Source organism: Rhopalosiphum padi, chromosome 2, assembly GCF_020882245.1.
Source record: "Rhopalosiphum padi isolate XX-2018 chromosome 2, ASM2088224v1, whole genome shotgun sequence".
Lineage (NCBI taxonomy): Eukaryota > Metazoa > Arthropoda > Insecta > Hemiptera > Aphididae > Rhopalosiphum > Rhopalosiphum padi.
This window is the reverse complement of record NC_083598.1, coordinates 80,169,766-80,186,272: the sequence shown is the minus strand read 5'-3', so window position 1 is coordinate 80,186,272 and position 16,507 is coordinate 80,169,766. Positions and strand designations below refer to the sequence as shown.

The 16,507-nt window shown below is 26.3% G+C and overlaps 5 protein-coding genes across 5 annotated transcripts; 1 reads left to right on the top strand and 4 right to left on the bottom strand.

Annotated features, from left to right (window-relative positions):
* Positions 1 to 17: 17 nt before the first annotated feature.
* On the bottom strand, positions 18 to 640 carry LOC132923113 (small integral membrane protein 8). Its single transcript, XM_060986939.1, has 2 exons — positions 505 to 640; positions 18 to 176 (listed from the first exon to the last, which is right to left on the bottom strand). The coding sequence occupies exons 1-2, from the start codon at positions 598 to 600 to the stop codon at positions 18 to 20; spliced, it is 255 nt and encodes an 84-aa protein (XP_060842922.1). The 5' UTR covers positions 601 to 640.
* Positions 505 to 3,959, bottom strand: LOC132923112 (E3 ubiquitin-protein ligase RNF113A). The gene is made up of 2 exons (XM_060986938.1): positions 2,916 to 3,959; positions 505 to 2,731 (listed from the first exon to the last, which is right to left on the bottom strand). Exon 1 carries the CDS (start codon positions 3,874 to 3,876, stop codon positions 2,941 to 2,943), a length of 936 nt encoding a protein of 311 aa, XP_060842921.1. The 5' UTR covers positions 3,877 to 3,959; the 3' UTR covers positions 505 to 2,731; positions 2,916 to 2,940.
* Positions 3,960 to 4,103: 144 nt separating this feature from the next.
* Positions 4,104 to 8,624, top strand: LOC132923109 (kanadaptin). Its single transcript, XM_060986933.1, has 10 exons — positions 4,104 to 4,667; positions 4,745 to 4,999; positions 5,104 to 5,320; positions 5,552 to 5,729; positions 5,791 to 5,933; positions 5,998 to 6,158; positions 6,253 to 6,432; positions 6,500 to 6,827; positions 7,698 to 7,765; positions 8,433 to 8,624. The coding sequence occupies exons 1-10, from the start codon at positions 4,401 to 4,403 to the stop codon at positions 8,550 to 8,552; spliced, it is 1,917 nt and encodes a 638-aa protein (XP_060842916.1). The 5' UTR covers positions 4,104 to 4,400; the 3' UTR covers positions 8,553 to 8,624.
* LOC132923108 (WD repeat-containing protein 91) lies at positions 8,541 to 12,406 on the bottom strand. Its single transcript, XM_060986931.1, has 13 exons — positions 12,092 to 12,406; positions 11,776 to 11,899; positions 11,578 to 11,718; positions 11,391 to 11,506; positions 10,800 to 10,987; positions 10,563 to 10,729; positions 10,398 to 10,497; positions 10,117 to 10,258; positions 9,919 to 10,040; positions 9,573 to 9,852; positions 9,268 to 9,489; positions 9,030 to 9,203; positions 8,541 to 8,875 (listed from the first exon to the last, which is right to left on the bottom strand). The coding sequence occupies exons 1-13, from the start codon at positions 12,209 to 12,211 to the stop codon at positions 8,723 to 8,725; spliced, it is 2,049 nt and encodes a 682-aa protein (XP_060842914.1). The 5' UTR covers positions 12,212 to 12,406; the 3' UTR covers positions 8,541 to 8,722.
* Positions 12,407 to 13,708: 1,302 nt separating this feature from the next.
* Positions 13,709 to 16,445, bottom strand: LOC132920664 (isocitrate dehydrogenase [NAD] subunit beta, mitochondrial-like). The gene is made up of 9 exons (XM_060983224.1): positions 16,256 to 16,445; positions 16,052 to 16,102; positions 15,917 to 15,985; positions 15,638 to 15,856; positions 15,349 to 15,555; positions 15,124 to 15,288; positions 14,804 to 15,013; positions 14,590 to 14,745; positions 13,709 to 14,464 (listed from the first exon to the last, which is right to left on the bottom strand). Exons 1-9 carry the CDS (start codon positions 16,295 to 16,297, stop codon positions 14,390 to 14,392), a joined length of 1,194 nt encoding a protein of 397 aa, XP_060839207.1. The 5' UTR covers positions 16,298 to 16,445; the 3' UTR covers positions 13,709 to 14,389.
* Positions 16,446 to 16,507: the final 62 nt, after the last annotated feature.

Below are 16,507 nucleotides of genomic sequence, written 5' to 3'. Positions count from 1 at the left end.
ACTAAAACAATACAATTTCAATCCCATTTGGATTGTCTTTGTTTATATACTTCATGACGGCCATCTTCAGCAACAGCTGGGTAATATCCCATTTTTTCATATTGGTGTCTCATATATACCAGATATCCAAAAGTGAATGATATTGATACAAGTCCTAATGCCATGATCACTTTATTCTGAAAAAAATTACTATCATATTATACTAAATCTTAATAGTAATATAAATTTTTATTCAATTTTTCATGCAACTTCTAATACATATATTAAATTAAATAATAGGTAGGTGTAGACATATATTTGAGAAAATGAGTAATGACCTACCAAAAACTCTATATAGAATCTATCTAACTTTTAATTATAATATAATAGTTTTATGGTAAGAATAATAGTATATAGACACTTAAAACATTTTTTTTTAATACCTATGAAATTAATTCTATTAAAAAGATTTATCCACCAAATGCTAGGAATAACTTAATCATATATTATGTCATATTATATTACCGGTTTTGAATAGAGTTCAAAGTTGATGATCCGAAACACTCTGGAAGTTTTTAGAGATCTAATACCATCTCCTGGTGCGGTTTGCCGATCTTTCATTACTTGGAACGGATTGTTCACCACCTCGAGATGGAATCGTACGTATTCACAATAGGTCCAGAAGTAAAATTGTCCGGTAATCGCTTGGCGTTGTGAGGTTCTTGTTCAGTTTTTGACTTTTCGTTGATCGTCGAACAACAACAGAATACAAAACGACGTCGTAGTAAAAACAATTTTTTATCAGCGCCTGCCGCCAAGACAGACAATGGACAATGAGGGCAGGAGGCCAATGAGCTACGGAGTATGGACTGTGGAACAATTAAAAAAAATCATTTAAGATAACAAATGGTTTTTATCAATATCATGGAATAGAAATATTATACTTGTAAAATCATACAGTCTATATCTATATGTATATCTGTAAAAGTGTAAAATAAGTGGTCTGTGATGCAGCTCGATCGATGCTCACTAAATGTCAAAATTGTTATGCTAACAAGTAACAACGACCAACGACCAACGTATTAAATATATCACTGGCTGCCAAGATTAATTTTTTTAATTATTTAATACAAATTTTGTTCTAATAATTCAGAAATAAAATTACAGGACGTTATTTAAAAAATGTTAATTTTTTTAGTTGTCCCTAAGTCGTACTGACCGTACTGTATAGTGTATAATATGCAACTATCAATTTTTAAACTGTTTAAAGTAAAAACTAAAATGATGATATTGGTTTAGTATTAATATAAAATATTTTGATTTTTTTTTAAATTAGGTAGATACTAAGTATTTTGTATGTTATTAAAAATCAGTAAAACCTTGATTATTTGTCAACTTCTGTTATATATCACCCAACATTTTAGGTTCATTATTAATTGTAAAATATCATTGATTATAAATACAATATTGTATTTATAATCAATGAAAATATATAAAAGCATAGGCGCCGATAGGGATTTTGTTAGGGGATGTATCGTGCATAGTATACACTGATTTCTAAATAATTAAATTATTTAAGTTAAATACATCGGAATATTTTTTGACGAGAAGATACCAAATTTATTGAAAATGCAATTGAGTAATTTTGAAAAAAACCCAGGCGTCTACAATTAAAAAAATAGGTTTTTATTTTATTTTAATGTAAAATAAAATATTTTCAATACCACTAAATTTTTTAAAAATTTTTTTTTTTTGAAATACCAGGGGAGTGCAAGTGCACCCCCTACAGTGTCTATGTATAAGTTATTTTTACTTGTCTAATTTAGTTTTCATTTTTTGGTTTCATTGTACAATGCACATGAATAACTAATCAAGATTTTACAATATATAGTTTAGTTATTATTAATAAGTAATAACTAATGAACATGCATATATATAAATATACAATTATATTTCATTTACTTTACTTTTACAACTAATAAATTACAAGTTATAGATAACTTGTACACTTTTTTTTTACCAATCACAGATAAATGTAAAATTATTTGAAATATTTAATTTTGATATTTATAATTTATTAGTATTTTGAAATAATAAAAAAAAAAATATAAAAATAAATTTATAACATAATATTATGGTCTATTCAGATATGTCCTAGCTTACCGTGATAAAGATAAATTCCCAGTAGCTAGGGATAGGCAGATAGGTTGGATAATTATCAGTTATAATCTAACAAATGTATGTATATATGTATTGATTTTAGAAATGTTGATCTTAAATTATATTAAAAATAATAATTAAAATATTCACTTAAATATACCAAATTACTTTCTAAGGGAAACATTTTGAGCGCAATAACTTAAATATTTTGTATATATAATTGCAAGAGAGGATTTTTCTTACATCGACGCTGTAGATACATAATACAATTACAATAATGAAAGACTAATCTTTTAAATATTCTGTCAATAACATTTATTACGGAATTAAATGGAAAAAAAACAAATTATTTTAAGAATAATTAATGTTGATTATTGATTTAAAAAAAATAAAAATAAATAATAGTTTATTTAATTATTAAAATAATTACATAGACATTTTTTATAAAGTTCTAAAATTTAATTATAATTATTTTGTACATCGATTTATCAAATTAATATATATATGTTTAAATACAGCAATTGTCTCAATTTGTAAGGATTGACATGGATCAACCACAGTTTTCATATTGAACTCCAGATAATTTACAAATCTAAAATAAAAAAATTATTTTATACTTTTGTGTTATAAAAATTAGAGCTCTAAGAACTTTTTTTCATTAAAAATTATTCACTTTTAAAGGTTTGAAAAATAAATCTTAAATTAAAATTACTCAACTAAATACATTTTTTTTTAAGCATTTAATATTTATAATATTATTAGTTCATTTTACATACATTATAATATAATCCGATTACATGATTAATCCGATTCTTCATCTGAATTACATTGATGTATTATGTCTGTATTAGCAGCATTAAGTCTTTCAATAATAGCTGTAGCTGGATCAAAAAATCCTCCAGTTTGTTTCTCACAAACAAAACATTTAGTGCTCTTTTTGAAATGAGCTAAAGCACATTTTTCACAGAAATAATGTTTACATTTTGTCATTACAGGATTGACATAAGATCCTCGACAAATCAAACATTTAAAGGGCAGGAAATCATCATCATTTTCTTTGATTTCATACTTTGAGGGATCATCATCATCTGAATCACATTGCTGAGAAGATTCCATTTCTAATTGCCACCCAAATTTATAGTCTGAACGATCATGTAAAAATTTACAACTGTCACCAAAACCACAAAAACCAGTTTCTTTGTAATCTTTACAAATGTCAGGTTGATAATCCCAACGAACAGTGGAACGTAAATTTGCTGGTGCTCTAATAGGTCCTTTGCGTACCATTCCACTAGATGCATTACCTAAAGCTGTATCTTTTTTCTCATAATATTGAGTATAATTCGCTAAACCTCTATAAACCTTGTCATCTTCTTTACCTTTAAGTTCTTTATTTACTTGTAAAGAACGTTCATAAATAGCTTGAGCATCTTTGTCAAGTTCAGTATCAATTTCAATTGTTGCTGTAGCACCCATATCTTTAGGCCCACTCATGTCAGTGTCCATTTTGGAACGATATGAAACACCAACAGCTTCATTATCACTCTCTGAAGAATCATGTATTAATTCAGCTGCTTTAAGCTTTTTGTTTGAGGTACTTTGGATAAATGGATTTGATTTTCTATGACGTTTTTCATTTTGAACAACAGCACTTTCATCATCACTATTTTCACTATCAGATGCAGTTCGTCTACGTCGGTTTTGAATAACTTTACGTTTTTTAAATTCTATTGACATATTTACCTTTTTTCTTAACTGTTTTCACTAGCAATATACAATAGACCTGTTATATAGACCTAAGCATTCATAGAACTATTTTGTCTAATGATAACAAATTGTCAATTGATATTACCTATCATGAATTAATGAAAGATATATCATATAGTCCGTGACCATGGTTTAAGCATAATATCTAAATCTTACACAGTATTGTTGATTCATGAAAACTGATAATAATAGATAATAAAAATATTCGAAAACGTTCAGTTTACTACACAGTACACTACATGAATTGAAATATTAAATACTTAATGCTGAATAATAGTTAATAGTGTTGATATATCTTAATTCATATTCCATAATAATCATCCATTCATTGCTCTCTTTAACTCATTCTGTTTGATTTGTGGATCTCATTAACTGAAGAATCATATATATTTGTAACCAGTAGCTATTAGATTTTTTTATACGCTATTTACGTTTTAATAAACATAACTCCTCAGACTAACACACATATACCTCAAGTAAACTTGTGTAGTACCATGGACAACGAAAAAGAAGGACCTGTGTTCAAAGTGCCAAAATTATTTGGTCCCAGACCTGGCACCAAAAAACCAGTAATATGTGAGGACAACATAAGCAACGACAGTGATGTGGCTTCGACAACAAATGTGGCGATAAATACTCAAGTTAGTGTTGAACAAAAAATAGAACAACCAAAAAAAGTACCCAAGGCAACTTCTCAAATTCCTATTCCGTATGAAGAACCATCATGGGGTGGAAAACCTGGAGATAAATATTTTTTAGAGGTTTGAAAATTGATAGTTTAGCATTTAGGATTTTATTTAAAACTTTTATTGTTGTTTAATATTTAGTTTTAATTTAGGAGTTAAAATCTGGTGTAATGTTAAGTACAATACAACTAGAAAGCCGATCATTTCATTGCTTTGGACGTTTAAATAATTGCCATGTCACAATGGCACATCCAACAATCTCACGTTTTCATGCAGTCCTACAGTATCGTTCAACTTTTTCTACCAGCGATGAAAATAGAGGATTTTATTTATATGACTTGGACAGTACACATGGAACATTCTTAAATCGTTTAAGAATTAAGCCTAAAACTTATGTAAAAGTTCATGTAAGTTTTAAAATGTATTTATACATATGTTATGTTTATTAATACTATACAGATTAACTGTTTATTATACAATATATATTTATTTTCAATTATGTTATTTTTAGGTCGGTCATTTGATTAGTTTTGGTGGTAGTACTAGAATGTATTTGTTGCAAGGCCCCACAGACGACGAAGAAAAAGAATCTGAATTAACTGTTACTGAATTAAAAGCTAAACGACAAGCAGAACTTGAACAAAGAGAAAGAGAACAAGAGTTGCAAAGACTAAAAAGGGAAGAAGAAGAGAGAAAAAAAATGGAACAGGGTGTTGATTGGGGAATGGGTTTGTATATTATAAATATATTGATTATTCCATTTGGTTATAAATGAAACATATTTTTTTCTTTCAAAGGTTACACGTTTTCATTATACAAAATATAAATAATTTTTCATCAACAATTATTATTTTTATTACTTTGTTCTAGTTTTTATTTTTATTTTACTTAGGTTAAAAATCTTGAAATTAGAATGATCTAATTACCTATTTTAATGTAATATTTTATTTATATTTTAGGAGAAGATGCAAATGAAGAAGAAGATACCAAAGAAAATCCTTTTGCTCCTAAAGAAAATGAGCAATTATATTTGGATGATCCTAAAAAAACATTGAAAGGTTGGTTTGAACGAGAAGGGCAAGAATTGGAGTATGATGTATCAGAAAAAGGATTTGGAACATTTACATGTCGTATAGAGTAAGTAATAATATTAATAATAATTTTTTTTTTTAAATATTTTGTAATAAATCTATTTTAGATTACCAATAGCAAACATTACAGGAAGGCCACAAATTGCTGAAGCTACAATAAGTGGTAAAAAAAAAGAAGCAATTGCACATTGTGCATTGGAAGCATGTAAAATTTTAGATATGTATGGACTTTTAAGACAATCTACACATGGTAAATATATTTGCTTTAAAAATATATATTTTTTTAATTTTACAACTACCTTTTTGTATTATAGAAAGTAGAAAGCGCAAAGAAAAAAATTGGGAAGAGGAAGACTTTTACGACAGCGATGATGATAATTTCTTAGATCGTACAGGAGATATTGATGCAAAGCGCAAAAAAAGAATGAAAAAATTTGGTAAAACTGCTGAAACCGTCGATACTTATGAAACATTGGTAAGTAAATTGTATAATTAAATGAATTTAAGTTGACAATTGTGATATTATAAAATTAATATTTAATTTAGATTGTATTACTACTTTTTTTTAGATGGAGAAACATAAACTTCTAATTGCTGATCTTAAACACAACAAAAATAAATTAAACAGATTAAATAAAAATGTTACTAAAGAGTATGGTGAAACTAATGACGAAGACTCTTTAGAGTCTTATATGTCTGATCTCAGAAATTATAAAACTGTTGATAAAATTGAGATCAAAAGATTGAAAGTACAGTATTCATAGTTATTTGTTGTTTAATAATTTATATTTTATTTTGTTTTTTGTGTACTTACAGATTAAAATTACCGAACTACAAATAGAAGAAGAGAAATTAAGAAAAATTATTAATATTGTACGACCAACTACTTTACCAGAACTAACAAAACCTCAGATAGAATATACACCCAAAGTAGAAGAAGCGGTTAAAGTAAATCCAAAACTTAATAATGGTCCATCGCCTATAACTTCAACAATACCAAAAGAAGTAAAAAAAATTGATACAAAAATAAAACCCAATGTTGAAGAAAAAGTAGAAGTCATTAATAAAGAAAAAGTAGAAGTCATTAATAAAGAAAAAGTAGAAGGCATAAATAAAGAAAAAAGTGACTTAAATGAAGCAGAAGGTATTATTATTGAATTAAAAAATAATAACCAGTCATAAATACTCATAATTAGGGCCTGGATTTAAATGCACTTAAAACCATACAAATATGCTCTAAAAAATAGCCAAAAATGACCTTAAAATGCCGCTTATTTTTTTAAAATTTAATTTGTAATTTATTAATAAGCTATAATTATTATTTATTATTTTATTAAAACAAAAAAACTGGAAATTTGAAATGAATAATGATGACTTTATGTTGACACATATTTTGGCCGTTTTGGAGAAATATTATTCATTCTAAACATACCAAAATATATATTAAAATGTATGTAAAATTAAAATTATAAGTAAGCCTATTGTACTTACTAAATTTTGAGCATTGCTTTCAACATTAATAATATTGTACAAAATGCATGTACGGAAAAACCCAATAAACCTACTTAAATATCAAGAAAATAATTAATTTTTAGATAATATTTTGAATAGGCTAAATTTTATTGTATATTGATCAAATATACATTAAAAACCAATAAAATGACCCAATAATGCTAAAAATGAAAAAACGTCGAAATATGCAAAAAAATGCAGAATACAATTTGTAGCTTTAAAACCCTCATTACATGAAATGAGTTATGTACTTAGAAAGCATTGTGTAGATCAATCCAAAAAATATGTACTTTGCATTGAAATCTGGGCCCTACTCATAATCATGTTAAAGAATTGTAATAATTTGTAAATAGAAATGAATGAATTTCATCATATTTATGAACATTCTCCTGTGTAATTAGTATTCAGATAGAATGGTATTTTTCTCTATGTATTAACTATATAAATTGTTTACACACTTTTCAGTCTCTAGTAAAATATATTTGATAATCCTTTTTTTTAGAAAAAGTGTTGAAAGAATTGAAAGAAGCAGAGAAGAGACAAAAACAGTTAGAGAAAAAAGATAAAAAAGTATGTAAGATTTAATTACTTAAAAATGTTATTAATTTCTAAATTTAAAATATGTTATGCTTTGTTATCAAAATATTCACAAAAATTTGCTGACATATTTTTTTTACCAAGAGGGGATATAGGAATTTCCTTTATTTTAAATATTTTTTTGCTCTCCAAGAAAATATTTATTCATACAAGTAGATGGATATTTTTATTATGCAGAAAAAACACAAGTCTGTTATAATTAGTCACATTTTGTTGATAATTAATATTAAATATGAAATAATAATAATAATAATAATTAATGTTCAAATTCTCAATGTTGATTCTGAGAAAATGGCAAGGGATATTCTAAATTTATATATAAATTATTATTATTTTAAATTATGGGCTTACAGCATACTGATAAAGTTAATTTTTAATAGTTATTGCCCATTAGTTAATTAAACAAATGATAGCGCACAAATAAGAATATAACAAATAGCTTATTAGTATATCACCAGAATATCACAATTGTTTTAAATATTGTCATTGGTTGGTAATTTGAAAGCAAAAAAAATAAATTTCACTATTTTTACTGTGTTCTGATGGTGGACAAATTTGGCCTGCTTAATAATTTGGTCGCTTATAAGTTATAACCATTAAAATATTTAATCTATTATTAATCATACTTTTATATATTTAGATAATAGCTAAAACTTTGGAGAAAGACAAATTGGAAGATTTTGGAAACATGATTTGGAAACCACCAGCTGATCAAACTGGAGATGGACGAACTAGTCTAAATGAAAAATATGGTTATTGATATTATATTTTAATTGTTCAAAGATTAATTACATGTAAATATTGCTTATGAATAAATACAAATTTAAAATTATTTCTTATGTATATAAATAATTTTATAATAAATTATATTGAGATAGTTTTTACATCATAAATATTATAATGATAATAATGCACGCGTCCAAATTTTAATTATGGAGTCAGAAGTGTAGATATACATAAGGTTCCATCATCTGAACCAGTTACACAAGTACCGCATTGATTTAGAGATGACCAGTCACAAACAACCGGAATGCTTTGATGCTCTTTCAGAGACAAGACAACATTTAATCCAGTACTTGTTATCTATTAAATAAATTACAATTATAAGTAACATTATACACTGACTTTCCTAAAATATTATATACACAATCACACAAAAACACATTATATAGCTGAAAGACTAGAAAGAAATTAAAAATGTTTCAATATGTTATGTAAAATGTAAGTATATTATTACTTTATATATATTTCCGCCATTATTTTGACTATGGCATAGTAGCATATAACCACCAGACTGATCTAATGTAAATGCTTGACTCATAAATGCATTGGGCTGGAGTGGATTGTCTTTCTTAATATTCACTTCCCATACACATGACTGCTTATTACCATTCATACTAGTGCGACAAATCTAAAGGGCAAAATACAATTTATTGTAATAATAAAGTAATGTTAATATTACAAATATAAATTACTTTGTTATCAGCTCCTAATGTGTAACAATCATTATGATCAGGTGATAATTGAAGACGCATCAAACGATCGGTATGTGGGGTCCAACGATCAACAATTTCGCTATGTCTGAGATCAACTGTACGTACTGATCCATCGGCACATCCCGCATACAACAATTGACCATTATGATTATAGGCACAACATGTAACAGCTACATCATCGTTTCCCAGTATAAGTTGTCTCTATAGAAATAGTCATTAGACCATACTTATCATAAATATATCTCAAAATAATGAATAAAAATATTGAATACACAAGGCCGTACTTCAATTTTTTTGGTTTTGACGTCATATAAAAGTAATTTATTGTTGTCTTTAGAAATAAGTGAACAAACAAATGTAGAATCTGAAGGACCACATTTAACACATTGTATTTTCAAATTTGTCGATTGTTTAAATGGATTTAGTTCCCAAGAGCTTTTCATTTCTTTAGCATCGTATAAAATTATTGAACAATCGTCACACCCTAGCAATGTATAACGATCATTAGTTTTGAACCAATCCAAGCTGTATACAACTTTTTTCAAGTTAGTTGATCCGATTACTCTATAAATTAATATAATTAAGATTATTATATTAAAATTGGATAATATATTGAATAAGTTGAATTACTTTGGTGATGGGGCAGCTGACCAAATCTTCAAAAAACCATCAGCATCTGTGCTAGATATAAGTGAACCAGACATGTTAAACCAACATTGAGTAATCTTTGTTTTATGTTCATTAAAAGATTCCTGTCAATAATAAAAAAACTGTTTAATATGTACATAATATAACTAAAAATATTATTTTTTTTAAATTTTAACTTACCTGGCTAAGCAAAAGGAATGGTGGGACTTTGTGTTGTCTTTTGTCTAAATTATCTAAGCTGGCATCCCGAGGACCTCTACTTCTAGTAGAATCACGTTCTAAAGATATTGATCGCTTTGATACAGTTCTACGGCTACTTTCACTGCATAATAAATAATTCAATTTTTATAATTACTTTTAAAAAACATATTAATCATGGTTTTCAAGATTTGATCAAATATAAGTATTATATTTAAAATTGATTATTATCCAAATGACTGTTCACAAATAAATATCCTCACCTAGTATTTCCAGGCTTAATCATTATGTAAGATGAGGGAGATGTTGATAAGCTTGTACTGAGTTTTGAATTAGTTCCTACGTGTTTCTTATAACTCATATCTAAAATTAATTTATAATTAATGTAACATCTAGATTGTTAACTTAATATGCTTTAATTCAATCACCAGTAGAAATAGTAGCAGTAGCAGTAGCAGTAGGAATTGGTTGAGATATACGCTTCATGTTTACTTGTTTACCAAGAATTGGGCTTGTAGGCAATCCACCGATAGTTCTGATAAGAGATCTCAAAGATTTCATGGATGTATCAGTATTAGTATTCTTCAATGTTTCCCTAGAAAAGAATAGTATTTTAATATATAATATAACTAACCAAGTGTAATAAAATTTTAATATTTTATTACTGAGACACTGTGTAGAAATCATCAATTATATCTAGCGGTTGAGTATGAAGTGATCCACTGACTGTGTTGTATTTAGGTTGAGTAACTCCATCAGTAAGTTTTTGTTTAAGGGTATCAATTTCATCTTGAAGTCTGCGAATTTTGTTTGCATCATCTTCATAATTACATAAACTAGGCCGAGGAATTATCTAAATAAAAAAAAAATTAATTATTTGTTATTTTTGGATAAATAATAAATTGGTTGATTTTAAGTAATAATACAATAAAGTTCTAATCCAGCGTTCTAAATTTAGTAATTCAAAATTTTAAAATTTACAATTAAGTATAAACAAATAAATTAAACAATACAAGTAGTTCATATAATATACTAAATATTCATTGAACAATAAAAATATTATACATTTTTTTAATTAGGATAGCACTATAGTAAACAAGAAGAATTTAAGTGAATCAATAAATTAATAGAATATTCAATTTGACATTATCTACTGCATTATACAATATATTCAATGTAATTATTCAAAAAGTTAATACATTATAGCGATAGTTTTTTCTTACATAAATAATATACTGAGTAGTGTATTTACTTACTTGATAGACAATGGAGAGAAAATTATGTAAAGAGATAAAAAATGAATCTTGCCACTGCTTGGTGAAGTAAATAGCAAACAATGGATTATCTTCAATATTTTTCAAGTATGGCAACACTAACATATACAATATAAATCATTATTTTAAAATCATTAATTACATAACTAAATAAAAAAAATTAACTCACTAAACCAATCTTTCCATTCACTTTGTAACTGTAGATCGTTGGTCATTTTTGTAAGGAACTCGTTTACTTTGTCTGAACGGTTATTAGTTAATGCATGAATAAGGTAAAATTTGAGCAAACTATTTTCCAACTTTTTTACAGCTGAAAACAAAGATATTCTTATTAAAAATCTCAATAAAAGTTGAAAAAAATACAAACCATAAGATATGTCTTGATCTAGTTTCGAAAATAATTTATTTTCAAAATGTGTCCAGAGTTCTTTAATTGTAGACAAATCATAGGAATATACTAACTGCAATATTTGTTCAACTAGTTTATCCACCTTAAAAAAAATTAATAATTGTTTTAATTATTAATGTTTAAGATAGAATAACATCTTTAGAATGCTTATGATGTATTGATGTATCATTATACTAAATACATTATCTTATGAGCAGCATAATTAATAATTATTAATTACTATTGACAAATATAAAAATTGGTGTATACACAAATACATCGGTGTATCACTTACTCGAAATCCTTTATCTTTATCAAATTTCACATCGAAATCAAACCATTTTAATGCGTTTGTAAATCCTCGAAATAAAAAGTATTCTCTGATCAATTCATCAATGTGTTGCATGTGAGGCATTGTTGTGTGACTTGTAAAACTACTTAGTATCTATCGAATTGTTAGTTTCGTGTCAATCATTATTTAAACAGGAACAGAAGGAATATAAACTGTAAAAGGTTAATAAAAATATTTGCTAATTGATATTTTTTGCAAAAAAATTAAAATGCATTGCCAAAATGTTATGTTTTTGAATTTGTTTAATATTATCTTAAATGTTATCACTATTCACTAGTTATTGCAAAAAAAAAAAAAATCATTGATAACATTGTGCAGAGTAGGTATATAATAAATGTACGTAATAAAAAAAAAAAACAGGGTCAATCTTTAATGAGGTGCCTTGCCGCCTTGGGTTTGGGTTACTCAATCCAAGGAATAGTTTTGGAATGAATAATTTTCAAATATATGTTTATAATTTTAATTGTTAATATACCATTGACCTATAATAATTTATTATAATAGGTCAATGATATAAACATTGTATTTTTCTCAATAAATTACAAAACATTGTACCAAAGTGCAAAGACGTATGAATACTTTTGTTTTAGTTTAACCCCAGTTGAAAGCGTTGAAACAATAAACTATTAATAGGTTTTTCAACAAAATTTAGATTTAATTTAAAATTAATAGGGTAAGCAACAAATTCTTCGATAAAAATTTAAGATGTTTTGTATAATATTATACAAAATACGTGTCGACTGACGACTACTAATAAATAAAAATAAATTTGGAACGTGATTGTGTATTTTTAAGCTTTCGTATTTCTAGTAATACAGATTACTCTACTGGATGGGGTTTATTGTTAACAGTAAAAACACCTTACACATATTATAAACATTTGGAGGAGAATTTTATCTAGAACCGTAAGAACCCTAATTTTTGATATTACCCTATTTCAATAGTCCAATGTAATATTATGAATTTTAAGTTTTTTAGATTCTGAGCGGTGTAATCAAAATATTGATTTTACAATTATGTATGTTTTTTAGTGTATATGTACACAAAAGTAGTCCTTAAATTGCCTTAATTATCAACTTTGAGGGTGGTTTTGGATAGAAAATTGGATTTAGAACTTTTAGGTCGAAATTAAAAGTTGCTGCACCTTTTTTTATAATTTAGATAAATAAGAATTTTTACGTCACTCCAATATTTGACAAAATTGATTTTGTTATTTTTAGTTTAACTCTAAACAGTCTAAACAAATTACCTTAGATACTTGCAATGTTCACTATATATTAATATTATCATTTTCACTGTATGATTACATTTTTGTAATGAAACTATCTAAAATAATTATTCGACCAATATAATTATAAAAAATTGTCTCAAAAATAACATAAGACAACCTTTAAAAACATTTATTAAAACTAGCTAAAGTATTGTAAATTATCCAAAAATATAAACAATTTATTTAACTTATATTTTATTTTTTTGTGGAGAAGAGGTATAGAATCTGTAGTGTACTTATTCATTTTCAAAGACCTATAATAGTAATTAAATAATGAAAACATTTAAAAGTGATAGTTAAATAAGATTTTATTTAATACTAAAATACATCATTCTGTATACATTATAACAATATGTTAAATAATTTATGATAATAAAGTATAATTGGTATTTTGCTGATCAATTCTTATAATAAAAACAGATTAACTAAAACTAATAATTACAGTGTAATAAATTGTGATTTATTATTTATTTATTTAAATGAAACTATTCAGTATTCTTAAAGTTAAGCAATTAGGTTTCAATACAATAATATAATAATTTAATATTATTTTAAGTACAATTATTAACTGAAATTTTTCATATATCTAAAATATATTTTATAAAATTGTCTTAAAAGTATTAAAAACACAAAATTGTAGTGTAACTTTTAAATGTAGGTACTTTTAATGGTTCATAAAAAACATTTCAAATAGTATTTTAATATGCGTTAGTCTAATTACAACATTTTATATAAATATGTTTTTAAATATTAACTTTAATAAATAATAGTTAATGAAATTACAACATTAAAGGAAGTATTTAAGTTTTCGATAAAATTGTTATCTAGATTTACAATACATTTTTTAAAGTATGTAATCTATATCAATAATACTGTGTATAACTGATCAAATTAAGCTAAAATGAGAAATCAAATTATTATTACAAGAAAATTTAATGTTGAACTCGCAAAAATAAGGTAATAATAATAATTTAAACAATAGCTTTTATAACTGCATCAGTAAATTCATGAGTACTGCTTGAACCACCTAAATCTCTCGTTCTTACCTAAAAATTGTTAAAATTGTTTTTAAACTTTTAATTAAAATGTGATTAAAATTAAAATTTATATAATTAATACAATAATTGCATTTTAAATTAAAACTACGAATAGAGTATTTAACGTTACTCACTTTTCCAGCAGCAAGTACTTCTCTAATGGCAGTTCGTATAGATTCACTATAATGTTGTAGATTAACATGTCTTAACATCTTAGATGCACACATCAGCATTGCGGTCGGATTAGCAATATTTTTACCAACAGCAGTTTGGAATACGTGTCTTGCACCCTAAGAGCATTATTAAAAGTTAATAAAAATGCATTTACTAATTAAACATGATATTTACTGGTTCAAACACAGCACATTCAGGACTGAAAGATGAGCTAGCAACAACACCTGCTCCACCAACTAAACCAGCCGCCAAGTTATCTAATATGTTTCCATATAAATTGGGCATGACTAGAATATCAAACTGTTGAGGATTGGATACCATCTGCATAGTACAGTTATCAACAATCATAGCTTCAAAGTTGACACTGGGATATAGTCGTTTGATCTTAAAACAAGAAAACACAGTTAACTAAACAATACTTAATTTAAAAAATGTATTATTTTTTACTTTTTAGTATTTAAATAATTTTTACACTTAATTGGTTATCAACTCACCTCTGAACAACTTTTTAAAAACAAACCATCTCCAAGTTTCATTATGTTAGCTTTATGAACACATGTAACACGTTCACGATTATTTCTAATGGCATAATCAAAAGCAAATTTTGCTATTCTTTGAGATTTTGAAGCAGTAACAATTTTTAAACACTCAACTACACCCTAGAAATAATAAAATATTTAATATATAAATAATAAATGAACAAAAAATGTATTACTTACATCAACTGATTCATGTTCAAGGGCTGAATATTCTCCTTCCGTAAGTTCACGAATAATTACCATGTCTATATTTTTATGTCTAGAAGCAACTCCTGGCCACGAAACTACATGAACAACATTAGAATATAAATCTAAACCTTTCCTGAGTTTCATATGTAAATTTTGAAGTTCTCCAGAATAACTAACATCAGGACTCATTAATGCACCCTATATAATAAATTTAACTTGTATAACATTGACTATTTAAAAAAAAAAACAATCAAAACAAAAATGACAACATATTAATTACCATCAAACAAATTCTATTGCGATTGATTGATTTGATAACGTCTTCAACTTGAGCACTGCTAGAATGTTGTACTTCTGAAAATAATATGGTTTCAAAATCAATAGGGGCTCCAATTGCTTTCAGTACAGTTTGAACAGAATTCATCAATTCAGGATAGACTCCATCACCAGGAATTAATGTGCATGTAATTCGTTCAGCTGGGATGTTAGAAAACTTATCCTGTAAAATAAATAATTTATGTAAAAAAACAAAATACAGATAAACAATTTATTTATTTACTTCATTTGGTTCACCAGAAGCAAATGCCCTAGCAATCGGTGACTTGATACCAACAGTTTTAGCGGCATCCTAGAAATGAGTGCAAAATGATTTAATAAAAGCTGTAGTTATTCAAATATAAGGGATTAATTGTACCAATGATGACGGAGTGTGGAGACATTTATTTCCCAATGCATTTTGAGCTGACTGTACAACAAATATACATACATTAATAAAATATAATACTTCATATAATAATATGTGTTGGAAAAGTACTACGAATAAGTTACAGTACAAAACAAAAATATAAATATACATTACCATTACTACCTATTATAATTTACGTATTATCGTACTTACTCTGTTCATCAGTAGTTTCATTCCATTTTTAAGAATTGACATTTTGATAAAGTCAATTACTTACAGTTTACACAAAAAAATTTATTTCTACAATTTCGAAGAGTAAAAAACGTACACCTTCGGACCTAGGATTTATAGTTCGCAGTATCAAAGAAAAAGAATCGGTGATCGCTGCGTCCAATGAAATCACGGATTTTAATAATCATCATATTGGTGTCCGCTGTAATTGTACCGTATGTACAGCCCTTTAGA

What these genes read in the sequence shown, in the direction of transcription:
- LOC132923113 (XM_060986939.1), bottom strand. Translation starts at nt 600, where the DNA reads ATGAAAGATCGGCAAACCGCACCAGGAGATGGTATTAGATCTCTAAAA. An exon ending in TTGAACTCTATTCAAAACCG is followed by an intron (nt 177 to 504) that starts GTAATATAATAT and finishes AATTTTTTTCAG; the next exon opens with AATAAAGTGATCATGGCATT.
- LOC132923112 (XM_060986938.1), bottom strand. Translation starts at nt 3,876, where the DNA reads ATGTCAATAGAATTTAAAAAACGTAAAGTTATTCAAAACCGACGTAGA.
- LOC132923109 (XM_060986933.1), top strand. Translation starts at nt 4,401, where the DNA reads ATGGACAACGAAAAAGAAGGACCTGTGTTCAAAGTGCCAAAATTATTT. An exon ending in AAACTTATGTAAAAGTTCAT is followed by an intron (nt 5,000 to 5,103) that starts GTAAGTTTTAAA and finishes TGTTATTTTTAG; the next exon opens with GTCGGTCATTTGATTAGTTT. An exon ending in ACATTTACATGTCGTATAGA is followed by an intron (nt 5,730 to 5,790) that starts GTAAGTAATAAT and finishes AATCTATTTTAG; the next exon opens with ATTACCAATAGCAAACATTA.
- LOC132923108 (XM_060986931.1), bottom strand. Translation starts at nt 12,211, where the DNA reads ATGCCTCACATGCAACACATTGATGAATTGATCAGAGAATACTTTTTA. An exon ending in CATTCCTTTTGCTTAGCCAG is followed by an intron (nt 10,041 to 10,116) that starts GTAAGTTAAAAT and finishes TATTATTGACAG; the next exon opens with GAATCTTTTAATGAACATAA. An exon ending in TCAAAACCAAAAAAATTGAA is followed by an intron (nt 9,490 to 9,572) that starts GTACGGCCTTGT and finishes CTATTTCTATAG; the next exon opens with AGACAACTTATACTGGGAAA.
- LOC132920664 (XM_060983224.1), bottom strand. Translation starts at nt 16,297, where the DNA reads ATGTCAATTCTTAAAAATGGAATGAAACTACTGATGAACAGA. An exon ending in CTTCTGGTGAACCAAATGAA is followed by an intron (nt 15,857 to 15,916) that starts GTAAATAAATAA and finishes TTTATTTTACAG; the next exon opens with GATAAGTTTTCTAACATCCC. An exon ending in GCAATAGAATTTGTTTGATG is followed by an intron (nt 15,556 to 15,637) that starts GTAATTAATATG and finishes TTTATTATATAG; the next exon opens with GGTGCATTAATGAGTCCTGA.